The sequence below is a fragment of the Orcinus orca genome, chromosome 5, assembly GCF_937001465.1.
Source record: "Orcinus orca chromosome 5, mOrcOrc1.1, whole genome shotgun sequence".
Classification (NCBI taxonomy): Eukaryota; Metazoa; Chordata; class Mammalia; order Artiodactyla; family Delphinidae; genus Orcinus; species Orcinus orca.
The window spans coordinates 103,598,642-103,625,405 of record NC_064563.1 but is presented as its reverse complement, the minus strand read 5'-3'; the positions used below and the strand labels follow the sequence as shown (position 1 = coordinate 103,625,405).

Sequence of the window (26,764 nt, the reverse complement as noted above, 5' to 3'; positions counted from 1 at the left end):
AGAACTGGAAAATCTGGGTGCTTTTTTTTTTAACCTGAGGAAAATTTCATCTTTGGTCATTGCAATTTTCTAAACTTTGTCTTCTCTCTTAAAGGCTCAATCTCAAGATATAGTTCCAACGATAGGATTCAGCATAGAGAAATTCAAATCGTCCAGGTAATTCATTTTATTAAACTTGTGATTAAGAAGTTGTGGGTGAAAAGTGATATTAGATCTACATAATTATTCCTCCTACTCTTAGAAAAAAGTAAGTTGCTATTTCAGAAGCCCATAGATATTAAAATACTTGTACCACTACCTCTGGATTATTCTAAAGAATTTAGAGTTTAGATAAACTCTGACAACGTCACTAGCAAAGGAAATATCTTTCTTATATGTTACTAATTGTAAAATCATATTTATATTCAAAAAATTCATTCTATGGCACTTGTACTTGAAAGCTGGCCCAAGTTGAATATTGTATATTAAGGGTGGTTTCTTTGATTGAAAACAATTTAAAATTTTAAGTAAAAGTTAGACTTTTACTACCTTATAATGTAATCATGTTTTTTCATTTTGTTTGTTTTGTTTTATAGTTTGTCTTTTACAGTGTTTGATATGTCAGGTCAAGGAAGATACAGAAATCTCTGGGAACACTATTATAAGTAAGTATGTTTGTGAATGTTGGTAAACTAGATGGTTATATTTTAATAACCAGTAATGATTAGAAATCCAAATGATTACATGGGCTAGGTTGCAATGTTTATTCTTTATATAATTTAAGTATACTTCCTAATTTAAAAAAAAAGTATAATCATACTTCACATTATTTCTCAAATGCTTCAGGTTCTTCCTGACCTTGCATATGTTGTTCTGTCTGTTTTTAATGTCCTATTCTACCCTACTTCTCTGCAACTTAAGGTTAATATATTTGTTCTTTAAGGACTAGCTCAAAAGTCACCTCCTCTATGAAGGATTCCACTGTTTTGCCCAGTTATTCTGTCCCCCATGTTGACACGGTACTTCGTCCATTCATATCTCTTGAATCGTACTTATTATATCTTAAACTCATGTACCATAGCTGCCTCCCTAGTGGGATTATGAACTCCTCAAGGGCAGGGATTTTTTTTTTATTCAGTATTTCTTCAAGACCAAGTATGATTCTGGCCAGATAGATCAGTAAATACTTACTGTATAAATTTAGTTAAAATAACAGCACTAATAGTTGATCCATGTGTTCTACAAGCAATTCTAAACAAGATATTTTTAGCATGTGCAAATCAAGTGCTCACCAATTTCTTCAGATTAATAGCTGTCAAGTTGCTAGGATCCAAGTGTGTTATACTTTCTCAAGATTTGCATGCGATGTTAAAATAAATTCATTAAACTTGTAATATTGCTAGGACTTCTTCATTTAAGATGAGTGTAACTCACTTTTGGAGTCTGAAATTTATAAACAGTATCTCTTCACTAAATGCACTTTTGTTCTTATGAACTCTTGTCTTGAAATGGTGTGTGATGACTGCCAGATCAGATTTTAATTTTCATTGGCTAATTCTTTCATGCTAATGTGGGGACAAATGTTGTATTCCTTGGGTAGGAACCAAAGGAGATTTATTCCAGATATTCTTTAAATATTGAGGGCCTATTTAAATCATATAGAGCCAGAGGACCTCTGAGGTAGAAAGAGAAGAATGCTTCAGATTTGAGGGCCAGTTTGGAAAAGGAGGGGTGGAATGTTTGTGGTATCCTACAATAAATTCTCTGGGGGAAATGTGAGGCGTTTTTGTTTTTAAGGAAATCTCAGTTTTCAGTATAGGATTTTTTTATTCTTCTTCCAATTAGTAGGTAAACAATTCTTTTTTCTTAAAAAAAATGTATTTAGTTACTTTAAAAAAAAGTAACATTTATTTTAATTACGGAAAACAATACTGCATAAAAAAATAGTACTTTAAAAAGGAAGCTTTTTTTCTGACTTTAACTTCTTTTTCTTCAAAATCTTTTTGGAAGAAGTTAATGAATTCAGGAGTATTATAGGTACATTGTAGGTGGAATGCCGAATATGGTTACTGTTGAGAAGTCTACAGTAATAGTAAATTTATTTCCTCTATCTCTATACTTTTCTAATTGTGAAAGAACAAGTGCATTTTAATCTATTAGACTGAAAGAGGTTAAAAAGATTAAGTCTACTGTTGGCAAAATAAGCCACTCTTGTAGTGAGAATGTAACATCTTTCTTGGATAATTTATCAATATCTGTTAAAATGAAAAATGTTCATGCCCTGCAGCCATAATTTTTGCTTTCAGAAAAGTACAGTATGACTAGGACTACTGGGCAAAGATACACAGAAAAGAATGTGTGTTGAGAATTATTTATAATGACATTTTTTCATATCAATTATATGAAGAAAAAAATTATTCTTAATAAAAGTATGTGCTTAATATATATGGAGAGAGAAGAAAATTCTTAGTAGAATATACCGTACCATTAATAGCATTTGTTTTGGGAATAAGATTATAAAGGAAGTTTAGTTTGTCATTTGTATGACTCTGTAATGTTAATTATTGTATAATTTTTGCATATTACTCTTAGAATATAAAAAAAGTAATAAAGCATAAAATATAAAGAGTGCATATTTGGAAAGGAGTTAATATTTGGAAAATATAGAAAAGCATATTTAAACATTGTTTCCTGTAAATCTCACTAATAAATTTACCATTGTTAATCTTTTGGGTATGTTTCTTCTATTTTGAAATATATAATATACACTTTACATAATTGAGAAAGTAGCCTTCTAAAGTATGTACCGTGTACTATATAGTTTTTCAGTTAACATTTTATGATAAGGGTGAATCAGGAAAAACATAGAAAGGATGTAACTCTCATGGCAGCCCAATATTTTTTCATATTCCTGTGCCCAAATTTGCTTAATCATTTCTCTATTTTTGGACATAAAGACTGTTTTCAGTTTTTGAAGATTATAAGCAGTTCTTCAGTTAACATATTACTGTATAAATCTCTGTCATACTTCATGTTTCCTTAGTATAAATTCCAGAAATGAAATTACTGGCTCAAAGTGAACATTTTTAAAGCTCTTGATAGGTATTTCCAATTATATCAGTTTCCATTTCCACTAATAATATGTGACTGTGATAATCTGCATTCATTTTTTAAATGATAGGAGAAAATGGTATTAAAAATTTGTTTTATTTTTATATGCATGTGGTTACTAATGGCATTGAACTTTAAAATCTTAATTTATGATTACACTGAGTCACAAAACACATATAAATGTCCAATAAATATATGAAAATATATTGAACTTAACGAGCAATTAACAAAATACAAAGTAAAATAATATGCTGTTAGGATGGTAAAAAATTGAAAAGAATGATAAGAGCCATGCTGGCAAGGGAGTGGGAAAAGTGCTGGTAGTAGTATAAATTGATATAACATTTCCAGAGGATAATTTATCAATGTTTATCTAAAACTTTAAATTTTGTATGTATTTCTGGAAATTTTATTCCTAAGAACAGATCTTAAAGTATCAAGAAATTTTTAAAATGTATTTAGGAGGATGTTTATCCCAAAGTTTTTCATAGTAATGAAAATTGGAAGTAACCTATGAAGTGCAAAAATAGAAGTTTGGTACAATATTCAATGACACGTCCATTATACTTTATAATCATTAAAAGAAAGATGCGAAGGAAATCAGTGATTTTTGAAGTGCCACTGTGATCTGTAAGTGAATCCTTATACAATTGCAGTGGCTGGTTATCAGCTTAAAAGTCAAATAGAATAAAATAAAAGCTCTTTGTAAGTATTGTCTCAGGAGACTATTTCAAATATATTTACATATACTTATGTGTCTAACGGCATCTTAATGTAAAATGTATTTCTCACTATGGTTATGGTAAAAAATATTTGAGAAACACTGGTGTAGAGCTTTAATGTTTCATATAAAAGTAGTTCAAACTATACTGCAAAAAAAGATCAGGGAAATGTACATATATTTCAGAAAGGCAGTATAAAACAGCAGGATTCCATTTAAATACAGATGTAGATATTCATATATGAATGTACACAAAGGAAATGTTGAAAATGATTTACATGAAAATATTAATGGTTGTATCTGTGTAATAGGATTATGGTTTTACTTGTTATTTTTTAAAATTATGAAATGTCACTAAATTTACCATATTATGATCCAAATGAAAAGAAATTATTTTACATGAAATATGACTAACATGGTTAATATATTAATTACTCATATAAACTAATAAGAAATAGCACCAAAGCCTGTAATGTATAAATGGACATAGGACATGAAGACATAATACACAGGTTAGTAATTGCAAATGGAGAGTAAACATAGAAAAATGTTCAAGTTTATCTTTAATATTTCTCATTCTTTATATTATACAGAGAAGGACAAGCCATTATTTTTGTCATTGATAGTAGTGATAGATTAAGAATGGTTGTGGCCAAAGAAGAACTTGATACTCTTCTGAATCATCCAGGTACATGTGTGTGTCTTTCAGTCTGTGATGTCTGTGCTTTGGAGTCTGTTTATGTATGATGTTTTGTTCTTTGGTGTAAGCAAAACGTGTTGTTTACGCTGTGTGATCTTTTATTTAAAATTTTTGAATTTTAAAACATATTAATTATGCAGAATTAACAATATCTTTACTTGCAGTACCATATATTTTTTAAATTTCAAAGCTTTTTGCAATGTTTTTATTTCCCTGAAAATGAAAATGCCCTTTTTTTCTGATTATATAAGTAATGTGTCAATAGCAAAATATGTGGATGGACAAAGAATAAGGAAGAAAGTAAAAATCGATGTTTCAACACATTAAAATTTTTTTGGTTACCATCTTTTTACGTGTGTGTGTGTGTGTGTGTGTGTGTGTGTGTATGTGTGTGATCACAGCATTTCTTAGATATTTATTGTGGGAATTCTTTTAAAACAGATCTTTTCTGTTTTTAAACTACTCCCAGCCCTCTTTGAAGATATCAGTATTAACAATTTGGTACTTTTACTTTCATACCTTTATCTATATTTCATATCATATATACATACACAAACATATACAGGTACCAAAGATACATATAGTCGCCCTTGGTACCTATGGGAGATTGGTTCTAGGATCCCCAAGGATACCAAAAACTGTGGTTGCTCATGTCCCTTATATAAAATGGTGTAGTATTTGCATAGAATCTATGCGCATCCTCCCACATACTTTAAATAATCTCTAGATTGCTCATAATACCTAAGAAAATATAAATACTATGTAAATAATGCCAGTGCATGGTAAATTCAAGTTTTGCTTTTGGAAACTTTCTGTAATTTTTTCCTGGCGTATTTTCCATTCACAGTTGGTCGAATTTGTGGGTGTGGAGTCCACGGATACAGAGGGCAAACTGTACAGGGTTGGGCGCTATGAGAATTGTCATCGTTATTTACTAGACGGGATCATTTTCTGTACACTCTTCTGCATCTTCCTCTTCTCAAATAACACTGCATGATGGAAATCCTTTCAAGTCAAATTGCATATATATAATTATTCTTTTTAATGATGCCTAATATGCCATACTGTGAATGTACCATAGTTTATTCAGTCATTCACCTGTTGCTAGATATTCTTTTTTTTCCCACAGTAAGTTTTCCAGTAGTATTGTGAAATTCTACATTTTTAGCCTTACTCATGGAAAAACATTTTAAGTGGCCTTTGTACCTGTGGTTTTAGAAAAGGACTTCTAACAATTCTTGCTGCTTAACCATAATATCTTTGGTATTTTTATTGGACAACCTCAAGTTTATGCAAGTATTTGGGGGGGAAATTATCCAGCCTGTACTTTTTATGTGACTTTTTCACTTTTAAAAACTTAGTCTTTTATCTGGGTTGAGAAGGCACTTGATTCTACATTCCCTTTTTTGTTAATATTTCCACTTTCTCCCCCAAAAGTGTTTTGACGTTGACCAAAAAATGAAATAGTTCCTGCAAAATCTGCTTTAAATACCGTGGGAACCTTGGTTTCCTCAACTGAAGCCTTGTCCATGTATCTTTATGTACTTACTGATGCATTTATTTTACCGTTAGATTCCCAAAGGAGGAATTTCTCAGCTGAAACGTATATGAAGGTTTTTTTAAAATTGAAGTATAAGTTGTAATACAGTGAAATGCTCAGATCTTAAGTATATAGTTCTGTAATTTTGACAAATGCATACACTCATGTAACTACATTCCCAATCAAGAAACAGAACATTTTCATCACCTCAAAAAGTTCCTTCATGCCCCTTTCCAATCAACACCCCACACCTGGAAACAGAGGAACTACTAATCTGATTTTGATCCCCAGAATTTTGCCTATTCTACAATTTCATATAAATGAGGAGAAAGGGACATACATTTTTGTGCCTAGGTTTTTTCATTCAGCATAATGTTTTGGGGAGGCACCCATGTTGTTGTATCACTTGTTTACTCCTTTTGCTTGCTTTGTAATATTCTATTATATGAATATACCACAGTTTGCTTATCCAGTCTCTTGTTGATTAATATCTGGGCTGTTTCTAGTTCAGGGCAATTATGAATAAAGCTGGTGTGAACATATTTTTGAGATATAATTCACATATAATATTATATCAGTTTCAGTTATTCAGCATAATGATTTGATATTTGTATATACAGTTAGCTCCTTGAACAACTGGGGTTTGAACTGCACAGGTTCGCTTATATGCAGATTTTTTTCAAATAATGCTACAGTAGTACTACATGATTCGAAGTTGATTGAATCCACGAATGTGGAACCGCAGATACAGAGGGTCGGCAACGAAGTTATTCACAGATTTTTGACTGTGCAGGGTTCGGAGCCCCACCTCCACATTGTGCCAGGGTCAACTGTATTATGAAATGATCACTATAATAAGTCTAGTTAACATTTTTTTTTTTTTTTACAACACATAGGGTTTTTTTCATGGGATGAGAACTTTTAAGATCTGTTCTTAGCAACTTTCAAATACACAATACAGTATTACTAACTGTAGTCACCATGCTATACATTACATCTCATGAATTATTTGATGACTGGAAGTTTGTGTTTTTTGGACCCTTTCACCCATCTCAAGCTCCCTCCACCCCAGCCGCCTCTGACAACAGCCAGTTTCTTCTCTGCATCTATCGGTTTGTTGTGTTTTGTTTTCTTCAGATTCCACATGTAAGTGAGATCATATGATATTTGTCTTTCTCTGACTTATTTCACTTAGCATAATGCATTCCATTTTGTCATTTCCTATCTTGCAATGCCCCCCCCCCCGATTTTGTATTAGGGCTGTAGAGACCTCATAAAATGACTTGAAGAGTATTTACTCCTCCTCTATTTTTTTATCTTTTGGATTTGTGTAGAATTGATATTATTTCTTACATAAACATTAAAATAGAATCTACCAATGAAGCCATCTGGGTCAGGATTTTGTGTGTATGTTGGGGGCATGAATTATAAATTCAGTTTCTTTAAATGATGTAAGGCTATTAAAGTTCTGTATTTCTTCTTGCGTCACTTTCGGTAATTTGTGACTGAATTTGTTAATTTGTTAATTTATCTAAGTTGTGAAATTTATTGGCATAAAATTGTTTGTAACATCCTCTCATTATCATTTTAATGTCTGTAAGACCTGTATGATATACATATCTTCTTTCATTTCTAATATTGGCAATTTATGTTTCCTCCCGTTTTTCTTGCTCCATCTTTTAAAGAGTTTATGGTTTTATTAATTTTCCAAGAACCAGCTTTAGGTTTTGGTATTTTCCTCTGTGGGTGTGTCTTTTTTAAACTTCATTAATTTCTGCTCTCTTTTTATTAAGAACTTCCGTTTTTATTATGAACTTTCTGTATTTAAATTGAATCTTTTTCAGATGTAAGTGGAAATTGTTGATTTTACACCTTTCTTTTCTAATAAAGCATTTTACACCTTTGTTTTATAGTAAAAGCATTTAAAGTAATACATATTTTCTGAGTATTTAGCTATATCTCACAAATTTTGATATATTTCTTTTCTTTATTATTTGGCTCAAAGTATTTTCCAGGCTTAACCTTGTAAATTCTTCTTTGATGCTTGGATTATTTAGTAGTGTATTATTATTTAATTTCCCAAATATTTGGGAATTTTCTAGGTATATTTTTGTGATTGGTTTCTGATTTAATTCCATGTGATCAAAGAACCTATTCTGCATGATTTTTATTCTTAGAAATATATGGCCTAACATATACGATTGAGTGTGGTGAATGTTCCATCTGCAATTACGTAGAATGTATATCTTGCTGTTCTTGGCTGAAGAGTTCTATAAATGTCAGTTGATAGTGTTATTCATTTCTACCACATCCTTTCTTTATTGAGGTATAGTTGATGTGTTAATACAATATCATATAAGTTTCAGGTGTACAGCATAGTGATTCACAATATATTAAAGTTATGTTCCATTTATAGTTAATATAAAATATTGGTTGTATTCCCTGTGTTGTACAATATATTCTTGTAGCTCATTTATTTTATACATAGTAGTTTGAACCTCTTAATCTCCTACCCCTACCTTGCTCCTCCACCCTTCCCTCTCCTGAGTGGTGACCACTAGTTTGTGCCCTACATCTGCGAGTCTGTTCCTTTTATGTTATATTCACTAGCTTGTCATATTTTTTAGATTCCACATATAAGTGATATCATACAGTATTTGCCTTTCTCTGTCTGACTTATTTCACTCAGCGTAATACCCTTCAAGTCCATCCATGTTGCAAATGGTGATATTTAATTCTTTTTCATGGCTGAGTAGTATGCCATTGTATATACGTACCACATCTTCTTTATCCATTCATCTGCTGATGGACACATAGGTTGCTTTCATATCTTGACAACTATGAACACTAGGGTGCATATATCATTTCGAATTAGTGTTTGGGGTTTTTTTTTTGATAAATACCCAAGAGTGGAATTGCTGACTCATATGACAGTTCTATTTTTAGTTTTCTGAAAAACCTCCATACTGTTTTCCATAGTGGCTGCACCAATTTACATTCCAACCGGCAGTGTACAAGGGTTTCCTTTCCTCTACATCCACACCAACATTTGTTATTTGTGTTCTTTTTGATGATAGCCATTCTGACAGATGTGAGGTGATATCTCATTGCAGTTTTAATTTGCATTTCTCAGATAATTAATGATGTTGAGCATCTTTTCATGTACCTGTTGGTGAGCTGTATATCTTCTTTGGAAAAATGTCTGTTCAATCTTCTGACCATTTTTTAATTGGGTTGTTTGTTATTTTGATGTTGAGTTGTATGAGCTGTTCATATAGTTTGGATATTAACCCCTATTGGTCATATCATTTGCAAATAAGTTCTGCCATTCAGTAGGTTGTCTTTTCATTTTTGTCACTGGTTTCCTTTGTTGTGCAAAAGCTCTTAACTTTAATTAGGTCCCACTTGTTTAGTTTTGCTTTTATTTCCTTTGATTTAGGAGACAGATCCAAAAAAATATTGCTACAATTTATGTCAAAGAGTGTTCTGCCTGTTTTCTCTTCTAAGAGTTTTATGATTTCAGGTAGGCTTTAATCAATTTTGAGTTTATTTTTAGATATAGTGTTAGAGAATGTTCTAATTTCATTCTTTTACATGTAGCTGTCCAGTTTTCCCAGAACCACTTATTGAACAGACTGTCTTTTCTCCGTTGTATATTCTTGCCTCCTGTGTTTTAGATTAAATGACCATAAGTGCATGTGTTTATTTCTGGGCACTCTGTCCTAATGTGGTGTATCACAAGGATCAGTGGATCCTTCCACTGATCCATGTGTCTGTTTTTTTGCCAGTACTATACTGTTCTGATTATTGTAGCTTTGCAGTATAGTCTGAAATCAGGGATCATGACTCCTCCAGTTCTGTTCTTCTTTCCCAAGATTGTGTTGACTATTCAGGGTCTTCTGTGTTTCCATACAAATTTTTAAATTATTTGTTCTAGTTCTGTGAAAAATGCCATTGGTATTTTGACAGGGATTGCACTGAATCTGTATTTTGTCTTGGGTATTATGGTCATTTTAACAATATTAATTCTTGCAATCCATGAATACAGTGTATCTTTTCACCTGTTTAAGTTATCTTCAGTTTCTTTCATCAGTGTGTTATAGTTTTCTGAGTATAGGTCTTTTACCTCCTTAGGTAGGTTTATTCATAGATATTTTATTCTTTTTGATGCAATTGTAAATGGAATTGTTTCCTTGTTTTCTCTTTCTGATAGTTCGTTGTTAGTGTATAGAAATGCAACAGATTTCTTTATATTAATTTTGTATCCTGAAAATTTACTGAATTCACTGATGAGCTCTGGTAGTTTTGGGGGTGCATCTTTGGGATTTTCTATGTATAGGATCATGCCATCTGCAAACAGATCCTTGTGATAGTTTTACTTCTTCCTTTCCAATTTGGATTCCTTTTATTTCTTTTTCTTGTCTGACTACTGTTGCTAGGACTTCCAAAACTGTTTTGTATGAAATTGGTGAGAGTGGGCATCCTTGTCTTGTTCTTGATCTTAGAGGAAATGCTGTCAGCTTTTCACCATTGAATATGATGTTAGATGTGGACTTGTCATATGTGGCCTTTATTATGTTGAGGTATGTTCCCTCTGTACCCACCCTCTAGAGAGTTTTATAATCATTAATGAATACTGAATTTATTTCAAAGCTTTTTCTGTATCTATTGAGATGATCATATGGTTTTTATTCTTGAACTTGTTAATGTGGTGTATCACAATGATTGATTTGTTGGTATTGAAAATTCCTTTCATCCCTGGGTTGAATCCCACTTGATCATGATTCTTTTGATGTATTGTTGCATTAGTTTGCTAATATTTTGTTGAGGACTTTTGCATGTATGTTCGTCAGTGATATTGGCCTGTAATTTTGTGTGTGTGTGTGTGCACGCGTGTGTGTGATATCTTTGTCTGGTTTTGGTATTAGGGTGGTGCTAACCTCATAGAATGAGTTCGGAAGCGTTCCTTCCTCTGCACATTTTGGAATAGTTTGAGAAAGATTGGTGTTAATTCATCTCTAAATATTTGATAAAGTTCACCTGTGAAGCCACCTGGTCCTAGATTTATATTTGTTGGGATTTTTTTTTTTTTTTTTTTACTACTGACTCAATTTTATTACTGGTAATTGGTCTGTTTATATTTTCTATTTCTTCTTGGCTCAGTCTTGGGAGACTGTACATTTCTAGAAATTTGTCCAGTTTTTCCAGGTTATCCATTTTATTGGCATATAGTTGCTCATGGTAGTCTCTTATGATCCTTTGTATTTCTATGGTGTTGGTTTTAACTTCTCCTTTTTCATTTCTTATTTTATTGATTTGGGCCCTCTTCATTTTTTTCTTAATGCATCTGGCTAAAGGTGAATCAATTTTGTTTATCTTTCAAAGAACTAACTTTTAGTTTCATTGATCTTTTCTGTTGCCTTTTTAGTCTCTATTTCATTTATGTCTGCTCTGATCTTTACTATTTCCTTCCTTCTGCTAACTTTCAGCTTTGTTCTTCTTTTTCTAATTCTTTTAGGTGGTAGGTTAGGTTGTTTATTTGAGATTTTTCTTGTTTCCTGAGGTAAGCTTGTATCAATATAAACTTACCTGTTAGAACTGCTTTTGTTGTGTCATGTAGATTTTGGATCCTTGTGTTTTCATTTTCATTTGTCTCCAGGTATTTTTTGATTTCCTCTTTGATTCCTTCAGTGATCCATCAGTTGGGTGGTAGCATATTGTTTAGCCTCCATGTGTTTCTGTTTTTTGCAATTTTTTTTTCTTGTAGTGATTTCTAGTCTCATAACATTGTAGTTGGAAAATATGCTAGATATGATTTAAGTTTTCATAAATTTACTGAGGCCTAACATGTGATTTATCCTGGAGAATATTTCTTGTGTACTTGAAAAGAATGTGTATTCTCCTGCTTTTGGGTGGAATGTCGTGTATATATGTATTAAGTCCATTGATCTAATGTGTCTTTTAAGGCTAGTGTTTCCGTATTGACTTTCTTTCTGAATGATCTGTCCATTGATGGAAGGGGCACTTAAAGACCCCTACTATTATTGTGTTACTGTCAGTTTCTATATTTACATCTGTCAATATTTGCTTTATGTATTTAACTGCTTCTATGTCGGGTGCATACATATTTACAATTGTTATATCTCCTTGGATTGATTCCTTGATCATTATGTAATGTCCTTCTTTGTCTCTTATAACAGTCTTCATTTTGAAGTCTATTTTGTCTGATATAAATATTGCTTTCCTTGCTTTGTTTTGATTTCCATTTTTGTATGGAATACGTTTTTCCATTCCCTCACTTTCAGCCTGTGTGTGCCTTTAGCTCTGAAGTAAGTCTCTTGTAGGCAGCATATGTACAGGTCTTCTTTTTGTATCCATTCAGCCATTCTATGTCTTTTGAGTGGAGCACTTAAGTCATTTGCATTTAAAGTAATTATTGATAATATATGTTCTTATTGACATTTTATTCATTGTTTTAGGTTATTTTCATATCTCTTTTTTGTTCCTTTCTTCTTTTGTTCTCTTGTGATTTGATGACTCTCTTAATGTTATATTTAGACTCCTTTTCTTTTTTTGGGTGTATATCTATTATAGATTTTGGGTTTGTGGTTATCATGAGGTATATATGTATGTATGTATATGCATATATGTATATTTGTTTTAAGTTGCTGATATCTTACTTTCAAATGCATTTTAACAAGCCTGCATTTGTACTCTCCTCCCCTCGTGATTACTGTTGTTGATATCATATTTTGCATCTAATTGTTTTGTGTATCCCTTAACTGCTTATTGAGGATATAGATGATTTTACTACTTTTGTCTTTTAACCTTCTACTACCTTTGTGCATAGATGGTTTCTTATCTTTGCTATACATTTGCCTTTACTGATGAGCTTTTTCCGTTCATGCTTTTCATCTTTCTCATTGTGTCTTTTTCTTGTTCACTTAGGGAAGTTCCTTTAATATTTCTTGTAAAGCTGTTTTGGTGGTGCTGAACTCTTTTAGCTTTTGCTTGTTTGTGAAACTTTTGATTTCTCCATCAGATCTGAATGAGAACTTTACAGGGTGGAATATTCTTGGTTGTAGGTCTTTCACCTTATCACTTTAAATATATCCTGCCACTCCTTTCTAGCCTTCAGAGTTTCTGCTGAAAAGTCAGCTGATAGCCCTATGGGACCTCTGCTGTATGTTACTCATTGCTTGTCTCTTGCTGCTTTTAATATTCTCTCTTTATCTTTAATTTTTGCCATTTTAATTACAATGTCTTGATGTGCTCCTCTTTGAGTTAGTCATGTATGGAACTTTGTATTTCCTAGACTTGGATGTCTGTTTCCTTTCCCAGGTTAGGGAAGTTTTTCAGCTATTAGGCCTTCAAATATGTTCTTAGGCCTTTTCTCTATCTCTTCTTTTTCTGGTACCCTCATAATGCAAATGTTAGTGTGCTTGATGTTGTCACAGAGGTCTCTTAAACTGTTCTCATGTTTTTTCATTCTGTTTTCTTTTTTCTGTTCCACATCAGTGGTTTCCACTACTCTGTCTTCCAGGTCGCTGATCTGTTCCTCTGTATCATTTAGTCTACCATTGATTCCTTCTAGTGTATTTTTCATTTCAGTTATTGTATTCTTCATCTCTGGTTGTTCTCTATATTTTGTAACTCTTCGTTAAAAACTTCTAATTTCTCTCTCTGTGCATCCATTCTTCTTCTGAGTTCTTTGATCATCTTTATGATCACTACCCTAAGCTCCTTCTCAAGTAGACTTCCTTGCTCCACTTCAGTTAGTTCTTCTTTTGGAGTTTTATTTTGTTCTTTTGTTTGGAACATGTGGTTCTGTCACTTCATTTTCCCTAACTTTCTGTTTTTATTTTTGTGTATCTGATAGGTTGGTTATATTCACCAACCTTGAAGAAGTGGCCTTTTGTAAGAGATGTCTTATGTCTCAACAGTACGCTCCTCTCTTGTCACCAGAGCTATATGCTTCAGGGTTCCCCCTCTATGAGGCTGTATGGGTCCTTCTGTTGTGTCGGGCTAACTGTGTGGGTAGTTTCGTAGGCCTGGTTGGCTCCTGGTTCATTGGTTGCCAGGTCCTGCTTTGTGTGGAGGCTGATGGCCACTGGTTGGCAGGATCAGCTCTCGAGGTAGCTGACTGCATAAACTCAAGAGGCCCTAGGGCTACAGCTGGTTTACTGGTGGGTGGAGTCAGGGTCCAGGAGATCCTGGGGCTGTTGCCTGCCCACTGGTGGCTGAAGCCACATCCTGGAGCTAGTGCTGGCCTACTGGCAGGAAGAGCCAAGTCCTGGGTTCTGGTTGCAGGGCCCAGGGATCCCATAGCAGGTGTTGAATCGCTGGTGGGTGGGGCCGGTTCCTGACACAGTTGGGTATGGGGCCCAGGGTGTCTTGAAGCTTGTGTTCACCCACTAGTGGGCAGGGCCAGGGCCCAGCCAGTCCCAGAGCAGGGTCTGGGCAGGGCAAGGCTGAGATAAGCTAGAGAAGGATTCCAAAATGAGCTTACTGGCACCAGTGTCCACGTGGTACAACAAGTTCCCCGAAGTGGCTGCCTCCGGTGTCTTTGTCCCCAGGGTGAGCTTTACCTCTCCAAGATCAGCAAGTAGGTCTGACCCAGGTTCCTATCAAATTACTGCTTCTGCCCAGAGTCCTGAAGCCCATGAGAGTTTGTGTGCACCCTTTAAGAGTGAAGTCTCTATTTCTCCCAGTTCTCTGGGTCTTCCAAAAGTGAGCCCTGCTGGCCTCCGAAGACAAATGCTCTGGGGATTCATCTTCCCAGTGCAGGACCCCTGGGCTCAGGTGCCTAGCATGGGGCTCAGATCTGTCCCTCCTTTGGGAGAACCTCTGCAGTTATAATTATTCACTCATTTGTGCCTCGCCTACCCAGGGGTATGGGATTCGATTATATCTCTACTCCACCCCTCCTACCCATCGTATTGTGATTCCTTCTTTATGTATTTAGTTGTAGAATATCCTTTCTGATATATTCTGGTCTTTTTCATTGATGGCTATTCTGCAAACAGTTGTGATTTTGGTGTGCCCATGAGAGGAAGTGAACTCCATTTTGCACCTGAGAGAGTAGAGAATAAACTGCCTGGGGACAGTCCGGGAAATGAAGGCTCTGTGCTGCGGTTTAAGATAATCATCTGGGACAAGCAGCAGCACAGCCAGGCATCAGATGTCAGGGGGTGTGGACAGGGAGCCTTTTCCTCCCACAGATGCCACCCAAAGTTGCTTCCTCATTCAGTCCTGTGGAAAACAATCACACATCTCCCACAATCTTACTGATTTTTTTTTTTGTCTACTTGTCTATCAATTTCTAAAAGAGGGGTGTTGAAGTGTCCACTATGATTGTGAATTTATTTGATTTCCCTTTAATACTCTCAAATTTTGCTTTATGTATTTGGAAGCTTGTCTCTTAGATACACACTTAAAATTGTTTTGTTTTCTTGATTGACTCACCTTTTTATAATTTTTAAATGCCTTTCTTTTTCTTTGCTAATACCCTTTGGATATTGAATACTACTTTGTCTAATATTGGTGTAGCCATGCCAGCTCTCTTACACCTAAGCATACGCATAATATGTTTTGCAAGCCTTTTACTTTCAACTTGTTTGTGTCCTTATGTTCAAAGTGTGCTTCTTGTAAACTTCATATCTTACTTCATATCTTACTGTTTTATCTACTCTGAAATTCTCTGCTCCAGGATAAATTCCAGCTGGACTAAATATTTAAATATAAAAATTATACTATAACAACAGTGGAAGAAACTATGGGAGAATTTTTAAATTAGAAATTTACATATCCTTTGACCCAGCAACTCCACTTCTCAGATTTATCCTATAGATGTTCTGGCCCCTGTACAAATTTTTGTATGTACAAGTTTATTCATTATAACATTGCTTATAGTTGTAAATATTGGCAACAATACAAATATATTTCAGTTGGGTACTAGATACATAAATTATGGTACGTAGTACTGAAAGACAGGACATTCACAACTGTTAAAATAATGATGAAACTGCTCTCTGTATGTACTGATATGGGATAATCTCCAAGCTATGAAATTAAGTGAAAAGCAAAAGGTGTAAAATAATGAGAATAGTCTGCTGTAAGAATAATATATAATAATTGTTTTCAAATATGTAAAATATTCATAAAAAGATGCCAGGATGCCAAGAAACAGATGATGATATGGGTTGCCTCTTGTAGGGAGGACAGGTGTATGGACTAGGACAAAGGTGGGAGGGAGGAGATTCTTTTGCTGCATACAATTTTGTCTCTTCTGAATTTTGAACTATTTAAATGTATTATGTATTCAAAAGTAAAAAAAAATGCTCCCAAAATTGTAACAAGGTAAAAACATCTTGTTAAAGTATCTAGGTTACTTATAATGCTGCAACTAAAATATAAAACCAGGATCCATTTTATACTCCTACTTCTGTTTGAAGTTGACCTCTTCTTTTGTTGACAGTAAAAATGAAACCCAAAATGTTTGACCCTTTTCTAGGTGCTGTTCAGTAACTGTTTAATGAGCCCCCCACTCCCACCTCATCCATCTTTAGTTTACAGTTCCAACCAGAGGGCAGATAATCTTAAGAAGAGGTATTTTTAAAATTCTCCTGTCACTCAAATACATGCTTCACAGTATATGTCTTTAAATGTTTATGTATGTGTGATATGGGAAGAAATGATTGGAAAACAATTTCATTGGATTACAGTTTTAAGGATTTGGGAGAAAGTAACCCAAAAAGCTGGAAATGTGATGATAGCCTTATTTTCTCTTTTAGATATTAAGCACCGCCGAATACCAATTTTATTCTTTGCGAACAAAATGGATCTTAGAGATGCAGTGACATCTGTAAAAGTGTCTCAATTGCTGTGTTTAGAGAACATCAAAGATAAACCATGGCATATTTGGTAAAGTTTTATATTTACTTTTCATTTTATCATTCTGAAAAAAATCTCCAAACTTTAAGGGTTTTTTCCAAGCTCACTTTATAAGTGGTAGGATGTAAGGTAAAGATTTTGTTTTATAGAATCGTGGCTTGCAGGTATTCATTAATATATTACTGTTAAAACCTTTTCAAATCTTTTCAGGGATAGACAAATAAAAACAACTCTTTAAAAGAACAACTTAAACAACCCACTTACTCACCCAAGTTCAGCCACACTGATATCCTTCTGCACATTGAATCAGCCAACCACAGTCCCACCTCAGGGTGCTTGTACTTGTTACTCCCATTGTCGGAATCATTCTTTAAAATAATTTTCCTGCTTGTTATTGCACTTCCTTCAGGAAAGAGACCTCTCTTAATAACTCTGAAACATCACTATACCTTACCCCCATCTCTTGTTTTTTCCTTACTTTGCTTTACTTTTGTATTTCCATATGACCCCTTCTTCTTTTATTTTTTGTTTTATAGTCTGTCTTCCTACACTAGTGCATTAGTACCATGAGAGCTGGGATTTCATTGATTTTGTTTACTCTGTAACCCCCAGAATAGTAATGGTACCTGCTACTTAGTAGATACACAATAAGTATTTGTTGATATGAATAAATAGAAATGCAAAAATTAATATTATTTGGACATACTAATAAGGTTGAACTCTTAAATAATTAGTGTCTGAAATTATTATACGTTGTTTATTTGGAAAGCAGTTTCTTACTAATATATTTAACTCCAGTGTGCCTTTCTACCAAATATTCCAACAAGGATAACCAGAAGTTATATATTAGTATTTTAAAGCCTACCACTACCTTATGTTAAATTAACCTTCCTTCTAACCACCTGCTTACCTCTCCATGCTGGAAGATATCCTTCTCTTGCCATTTTTCCCCTTTTTATAAGAAGATATCTATAGAGCAAGGCTGAACACAAAACAAGGAAGTGGTAGAGCTCAGAGAAGAACTTTAAGAGCTAACCTTGGTGCTGAAAAGAGAAGAGCTTGAGAAAGCCCTTGAAACTTTTCTGTACCCAAGGCTTCATATCTCAAGTAAAACCCTCCTTACTTTGGAAATCAGAGGAAAAGTCAGTGTTTACTAAATGATTCTTGAGTTGGAATTTGAGGTTTTGTGGTATTTGGTTGGTGAAGAAAGGAGGGACTTGGGGTAGAGAAATATCTTGAGATAGAACCTTTGTATTTTTGTGTATCATACTTAAATTGATAACATCTGAAGTAGAATAATTTTTAATTTTTGCATTAAGTGTTGTGATTGCTTTGATAGAAAGTACAACATTCAAAACATAGGTCTAATTAGTAAAAGATGCAGTCCTCTTAATTTCGAAGTAGAAATTAATTTTACAAATGGAAAAATCTCTTTCTACTTAAAATAATTAGTAATTGAATTTTAACAGATTTATTGTGACACCTGAATATTTTTTAGTGAGAGAAAAAAGTAATACCTGATGCTAAAAGGATATGGACTTATAACATATTGCCAGTTTCTATATTACACAACTTATAGAAGATACCAAGTTTTTCTTTTGAATTTATCTAAAATTTTGACTTCTCCTTAATTCAAACTGGACATCTCACTAAGTTCCAATTAGTGTTTCATTTGTTAAGTTTGTTTTTATCTTTTGCAATGTTTTTAAAGCATGTATGAAATTAAAAATACATTTATCCATTAATTTTAGAGAAAGAAAGTAGCACTCAGTGATGCAGAGATAAAATATTGCATCTCTCTTGTCTTAGATACAAGTAAATTTGGTCAGTAAAGAAGAGCTCATAGAGAAATATAGTCTGGAAAATTAAAGGAAAAATTTTTTGGTTTATTTTTGACCAGTGTACTAAACATATAGTCAACTCTGATTTTCAGGTCTGATTATGTTATTGTTCTTCCAGTGTGTTCTTTGACTAAGTCCCTGGTGTGATATATGTACGTATTTGCTTTTTTACTATCTTGTGAGGGAGACAGATAATAAAACAGGTAAATAGATGTATAAAATGTCAGTTGGGAGGATGAAAAAAAATGAAGTAGAATAGTAAGAGAAAGAATAATGAATGTGGTCCCTCTCTGAGATCTAATTGAAGTCAGGGAGCAGTTCACACAAAGGTTTAGAGGAATAACTTTCCAGATAGAGAGGCCAGCAAGTGAAAAGGCTCTTGGATGAGAATGTGCCCGGTGTTTTCTAGGAACAGCAAGAAGTCCATGCTGGCTGGAACAGAGATCTAGGGGGAAATTGTAGATGAGGCCACTGAGAAATAACCAGGGGCCATGTCACATAGGGCCTTGTAGGAAATGGTAAAGACTTTGGCTTTTATTCCAAGTACAAGTCTTATGATTTATTTGAAAGGAAAGGTAGGATTTAAACATTTGGGAATTATTAGGAAAAGATGCAGGGTTTTTAGTGGGGTAGTGACACCTCCACCAACGGGGAAGGATTTCTTCATGGTACTGTACTCTTGTTTGGGACTAGAAGTTTGTGATAAAATCAATACATTGATCTTACTTGATATAAGTATTTCAGTTACTGATGTTTTGCCATTAATATAGGTAATCCATAGTTTGCTTTGAATAATTGTGTATCTTATGCTGTTTGTTTCTGTCTTCCTATTTTAAAATAATTTTATGATAAGTCATATTCTTAGTCTAACAAGTAATTCCTTGGAAGTAATTTCTGTTTTGATTAGAATCCAATTAACAGCTTTAAGGTAATTGAGTACATTTTAAAATCATGCTTCAGCACACTAAAAGGAACCCTAATCATTCAGAAAATCTAATTACGTATACTAATTGTTATTATACGATTATATTTTGAAAAGAAATAACTATATCAGTAACATGTTATGAGAAGCTATTAGTCTGTGTCTTTGAAAAGGATTATTTGATACCCTAAAAATCTTCTGCATTTTATTATTTTAGTTTATATAAGTTTTTATTATTTATAAAATAATGTCACAGTAAGGATTTAGGTTTACTCTCAAGAATGGAAAGACAATGAAAAGACCCTGTGTTCAGTGTTTTATATCCATATCTCAAATATTTAATTCTTACAATAATCACCTGAGGCCAATGGTGATATTCCCCCAGTTTACAGAGGCAGAAACTGAAGGCAGAAGAGTTAAACAACCTATCCAGGTTTTTGAAGCCAATAAATAAAAAACTGTGGTTGAAATCTCCTGGAATTTTTTTATTCTACTAGTTTACCAAAGTTACAATTACAGGTTTATGCCTTTTAGATATCAAACTTCATGTCAAATAAAGTCACTCCATCCTATGGCTAAATTACAACCGAAGTATAGCATTTCTAATAAATAAATGCTGTTGAATCATTGGGGCTGGTAGGGTGGTGTATTCTATAACGCTTTTCTGCTACTGGGACAATAACTCAAAGTGTATGTTTCATTAATGCCAGTCTGAGTAATATTCCTAGAATAGTAACTTTTTAGTGATACACTTTTCCAAATGTCCATATAAATTATGAATAATTTTCTCATGTCTTGCTCCTGAACACTTAGACTTTTATATCCTGTATATATTCAGTTTCAGTGCTTAGCCAGTTTTGCTCAGATATGTTAGTAGAATATATTAATTTGCTATATGGCAAAATTGTAAGTATTTATTCTTGTAGTTTCATGATGTAATGAAATGGATTTTTTTTACGGATTTTATTGCAGTGCTAGTGATGCCATAAAAGGAGAAGGATTACAAGAAGGTGTAGACTGGCTTCAAGGTACATCACAAAATACTGTGCATCTTCAGCCTTTATTTCCCTTCCATTCAAGTTTTCTTTCCTTCTTTACATTTTATTTTTGTTATATCACTGCCTTTCTTCCTCTTGTTTCCATTTATTTCTGCGATCAGAAAAAACAATACAGTGAGTATCCAATACTTTGCTCCATTTACTTCAATTACATTTTTGTAAAGGATTTATTTAAATAAAGTGCTTACATCAACATGCATGACATCTCTAGAAAATAATTTTAATTTATGGCAACAAATTTCCGTCAGATCTAGTAATAGAAGCACATTTGAAGTTTGGGACAAATTTTAGACCTTACTGTCAATAACTAAAAATAAATCTTCATGGCATGTATCGTTCAAGAATCATGCTATACACCATATGTAGCTCCATTTATTCATGGCGTGTTTTTACAACTTTTAATACTCATATTTAGTATTATATATGCTGGTATTCTATTAATGTTTTGTAATCACAGTTCTATTTGTTATTCATCACAATAGCTATCATAAATTAAGATATATCATTTTTCCTAAGGTTACATTGTCTACTAGACACAGGAATGGATTGAAGCACAGTGACCCACAGAGAGCAACAAAATGTGAATGTGAATGAAACCAAGTTCTATAGGTCCTTCTTATTACAGGACCCTTGAAGATCAGGCCAAAAAATTTCCATTTTTGAGCAAGACAATTGAGGATGATTTCTATTAGAATCTCCCTGCCCTGAACAAGGGTGAAATAACAAGAGATTATAAATTCTAGCCGTAGTCTTTTGGCTATAAATTTAATTTCTTCTACACAACCCTCTCAATTCCAGTTATTTGTGGGGTTTTTTTCTCTTCTGTATGTCATAGTGGATCTAAGAGTAGCCTGCTTGTCCATACATAAAGAGACATAGTATTTCTTTGGTTCAAAGTACTAAATGTACTTCTGATAAATATTTCTATGTGTTACTAGTAAAATGTGGTGTTTTAGGTAACTGCACAGACCATTGTATTTTTTTCTCTTTCGTGTTGTCATCATGACATTTACCATTAAACTGCAAAGAACCTTCTAGTTATATTTTACAATTAAGTGAAACTTAACTGAGAACCTCTAGTAGTTCTCAGAAGAGCTAGTGGGATTTTTCTGTGAACACACCAACTTCATTTCCTAGACTGTGCAAAGAAGTGGTCAAAGTGACCACTCTGGGACTGATTCCCACATAAAACAGATAGGTTACAGAGGAACATTATAGAGAAGACACTAGAAGCATATTTTCAGCCTTTACTTCTTATTTTACAAGTGCTTATTATTGTTCACAGTGGAGATATAGCATGGATGGAAACACCACAATTGCTCATAATATAGTAATTCAAAGCACAGTAACTTACTGAAAATAGGTTGATGGTCATCTGAATTTTAAATTGTAGATCTCTTTTTTTTGGGGGGGGGGGTATTTTGTCTGTAACAATGAGGCCACTAGGTGTCAGTAACGATCCAACATCACAGTGCCACTTGCCAACTCTGGTCTTACCTAATTTTTGTGTCTTTGACTTTTGTGATCCATTATCTTTGCATCTTACCTCCCAAGTCTTTGTAAGAAGGATACTTTATAGGAAAAATTTTTGTGCCCTTGTGTTACCATATTATTTTATGTAACCTTTACAACAATTTTCTGCAAAGTAAGTAGTAGTATCCTCATTTTATGTGGGCAGCGTGGAATAGTAGTAAAAAGCACTTGGGCTTTCAAGTCTAGCAGATTTATTCCACTACTTATTAATTATTAACTAATGTCTCTAATTATCTTATAAAAATAATTTTCTTCATCTGTAAAATTAAAAAATAAAATTTCAAAAATTGCCATACAGATTAAATGAAATACTGCATGTGTTAAAGTGCCTACCGTAAGAAAGCACTCAAAAACTGTTAAATTTACCCTTTTACCTAACTTCTCCATTTAGTAGAGGAAGAAACTTAGTATGTAGATTTAAAAGTATATCAGTTTGGTTTTGAGTAGGAGATCCTTTGTTCATAATGTCTATGTAACAGTAAATAGTTTACATTTTTGATGCTCCTAACTTGTCTCTCTGGATTTGAAAAGAGGGGAAAACCTATACTGCAAAATAGGTAGCAATAAATATAGGAGACTAGTCTGTGCCTATAACTGTTAACTTATTAGCCAAAAGTTTTTCTGTAAATCTGTGAAGGATGTTCTGAACTTATATCTCTTCATTTTCCTTGCAAAATTCTGAAATTTCCTAGCGTGATAAACCAGAAGGCCTGTGGTTCATTTTGGACCAATTTAATCTTATTATTTTAAGTTTACGGTTGAAAAATTGTGGGTAAAACATTAAATGACACATTTTGTGCCATGATTCCATTCTCTTTTGGAAGGATTCTCAATAATTACCTATGCACTACAGCCAAAGACAAGAACCCATGAGTAGACTATGAAATATTTTTTAAAACCACCAGAGAATATACAGAAACCATTGCAGAGGTAAAGAGAGATATTTATAAAATGAAATCCTCTCATGTGACTAATGAAACTTATTCATTGTATCACTTTATCTGTATGTGAAAAGTTAATAATGCTTCCAGGTTTTAATATAAGAATTTTATAAACTATGCATATGAGTATTCCAATGAAAGACCAAGGATTGAACACACACTTAGTTTCATCCCCTCTTCAGATCTCACTGACAGTAAAGAGACTTTTGTTTAAAGCCATTTAACCCAAAAAAACGGGAGCGACAAAAATGGCAACCAGATTTTGGAAGCCAAATATCTGATGAATGTTGAATAACTTAACAGACCTGAGAAAGCGGAATTCTAAGCTAGCACTGGAGAAAGCTGGAAAGCATCCTAATTTACATTGCAGATCCCCTCAAAGGCTCAGAAATTGATGGAAATTGGAAATAAGGATGAAGTGAGACAGAAAGGAGAAGACAGTTATACATCCTTGCCCCAAAAGAAGATTGAAGTTTCATTCTTTGCAGAGTCAAATAGTATCCCTGGACTGGAGAACACCAAGCACAACTGTATGTTGGCATGCTGACCTGAAAATGAGGAGTAACTGAAAGTTTCATACTGAAGGTTATAACCGTCTTCTGCCTTCTCCTATTTCTCCTAGAAGACACTGGCAATAGGTAGGAGATAGCAAGTCAACTTTGAGGAGTCAGACCAGACTAAGAGAAAAGACCTAAAGGTATTAACATCAGAAATTCTCAAGAAAACGGCTTAGCTAGATACACTAGACTGAAGATCACTTTTGACAAGCCTCACACATGTAACAAAATTCCAATCAGCTTTATAGTGTTCACTCATACATATGAGAAGATAGCAAAAGATCACCAAGTATTTGAAGATCAAAACATTAGAATTATGGAACATAAACAAAAAAAGCAGATTAGAGGAAGACTATTTAGGGAGAACATTTCAAAAAACTATTAGAGTAGCTTCAAAGAGATAAGAGAGAATGTATTACTTTCATGAATATGACAAGAATACTACTTGAAAAATAACAAAAAAAATGAGTTCTTGGAAAATAATAATAGAATAGTAGAAATGGAAAACTCAATAAAAAGAAGATAAAAAAGAGACAGTCTCTCAGAAGGTGCAAAAAAGACAAAGAATGGAAAGAAAAGATAGAGTAAGGAATCATTTTAGGAGGCTCAATAACCTAATAAGAAGTTCTAAAAGAGAGAACAGAGAAAAAAGAGGGGAGAAAGTCATCAAATAAATCATCAAACAGTATTTTCCAGAACTAAATGATGAGTTTTTAGTTGCAAGGCCCCTTGAGAGCCCAATGCAGTGGATGAAAATATTCCCACACCAAGGTGCATCATTATTAAAATCGACACTGTAAGACAGAGGAAGATTCTACAAGTTTCCTGAGAAGAAAATAAGAGGTTTCATCTAGAGGATAAGGAAACAAAGTAGCAACAGATTCTCACCAGCAACACTTGGAAGCAATGCCTGGAAGAATCTAAGGAGAAAATAATATTCTCTGGCAGTATCAGTGTATTATAACTGTATGATTAAGACATCTTCAGCCATGTAAAGTCTGAAGAGTTCACTTTCTATACCATTTACTAAGGTAGCCACTGAGGTGTACTGATCAAAAACAAAAGAATAAACCAACAAGAAAAAAAAAATAAGGGAAATAGGAAAATCTGCACAAGAGAGTTGGGAAGGAATCCCTAGGATGATAGTGGAGATCCTAGAGTGATAATGAAAGATCTCATATGAAAATAACTGGGCAAACATGGAGAACAACTGGTTCAGATTAAATAGTTTTACACAAGACTAAGGGAGAGTTCTTTAAGAAAGTGAAATTGATTGTGTATTATGCTTCATAATAGTAAAGGTTGAAACAGTGTGAGAGTAGTGGGATTGAATTAATGTTAAGTACATTTTTTTAAAAAAAAACTAAAGCAGGGTTGGGGATGAAGAACAATTAATAACTGCAGGGAAAACAAAATGTAGTAGAAGAAAGGAAAAGTAACTGGGGTATATCACTCGTTTCAGCTGTGAATAGCATTCATATAGTCATCCTATTGATGACTACATCACTGTGTTAGGAAAATGGGAGTATTGGTCACATGATGAGCGTGGCAGAAGAACAGTGTACAAGTGTGTGAGAACTGAAGCCCCTTATTACATTGAAGGAACTGATATTTCAAGAAGTAACAATAAAAGCATATTATTTAGAGATACACAGGTAATCACCTAAAAGGGAGTTGAAAGTAGTTGCCTGTGAAAGGAGAAAGAGGGGATGAGGCAAGGAACTGCTTTTTTTAATACAAGCCTTGTAGAACTAGTTGATTTTAATTAGGTGCATGTACAATGACAGAAATACAAACTATAGTGTGAATTGTGCTTTTAAAAAGAAAACAGCGTACACATAGGTTTCTACCATGTTCTCATGGATATGTCTTGGATTACTTTAGAGAATGGGTTTTGCCCTGTAGAGACTGATAATTTTTTATTTGGTTTTTATTATCAGATCAGATCCAGGCTGTGAAGACATGAAAAGATAGTATTTGGAAACCTCAACAATTTTCAATTCAAGGAATATATATTAAGGCAAACTGAATACTTTAAATTTTTTGAAAGTTTTTACATCTAAGAATACTTGATAATCTTCTGCTTGCATTTATGGACTCTGAATGAGGTTTTTAAGAACATAAGACTTCAGGTATGCTAATCTGGCCATTAATTATATAAAAACTAAATGTTTCCTGAAGGGCTCCCTCCCCAGAATTATCAACTTCTTGAAAGGTCTACATTTGATTGTAATTAGAATGTGTAAAGTCAGAGTTATCTCAGTATCTCATCTTGATTTATGATATCTTTAATGCATTTTATTTTTTTAATTGTCTTCTAAAAACTTAGCTTATGATATGACTTTGTAGTATGATTATGCTTGTGAAAAAGAACTTTTAAATATTTATAAGGGACCATGGGTAATTAATATATATTAAAGTTTTGCTATATGTCACCATCAATAAAACATAAAATGTAATATACGAACTAGTGTGCTTTATATGCTGAAAAGAATAATGCTGTGTTAATATGGTGTTTGGTGTTTTACTGTCAAACATTTGTAAATTACCTGAGACCAAGTTAAGCTGAATTTATTTATTCAGTGAATAAAACACTGAATAAATAAATGAAACATCTCTGTACCTATACTAGTTTGGCATTGTCCTAGGCAATGGTGATACAAGGTAAACAAAACATATTCCTTATCCTCAGAGAACTTAAAATTTAATGAGGGAGAATTTGAGAATCTTTTCATACAGAGTATCTAATTTTATTTCATTGGCTGACTGAAAATATTGCATTTTAAGATTAAGAGGTATAAAAATGAATTAATGTGATTCTTCATAATTATTACAACTGACTTATTCTTTCTTCCTTTAAAATGTCTCCAGTTTACTGCAGTACTTTGTTAAAATAGACTGTGACTCACCAACTGTGTTTTTCCTGGGCATAAACTGCTACAAAAATGTTTTTTAGAATTTTAAACAT

The 26,764-nt window shown here is 33.4% G+C and overlaps 1 protein-coding gene across 4 annotated transcripts in view; it reads left to right on the top strand.

Moving 5' to 3' along the window:
* The window catches only part of ARL6 (ADP ribosylation factor like GTPase 6), a 50,873-nt gene extending 24,614 nt beyond the window's left edge, over nt 1-26,259 (top strand). For 3 of the 4 annotated variants that reach the window (XM_033433354.2, XM_033433355.2, XM_004272628.4), the window contains 6 exons: nt 95-156; nt 576-644; nt 4,405-4,499; nt 16,845-16,974; nt 20,680-20,735; nt 25,737-26,259. In XM_033433354.2, coding sequence (XP_033289245.1) covers nt 95-156; nt 576-644; nt 4,405-4,499; nt 16,845-16,974; nt 20,680-20,735; nt 25,737-25,762 — 438 coding nt within the window. In that variant the 3' untranslated portion in view covers nt 25,763-26,259. The other variant, XM_049710082.1, reaches the window with a different exon arrangement.
* Nucleotides 26,260-26,764: the final 505 nt, after the last annotated feature.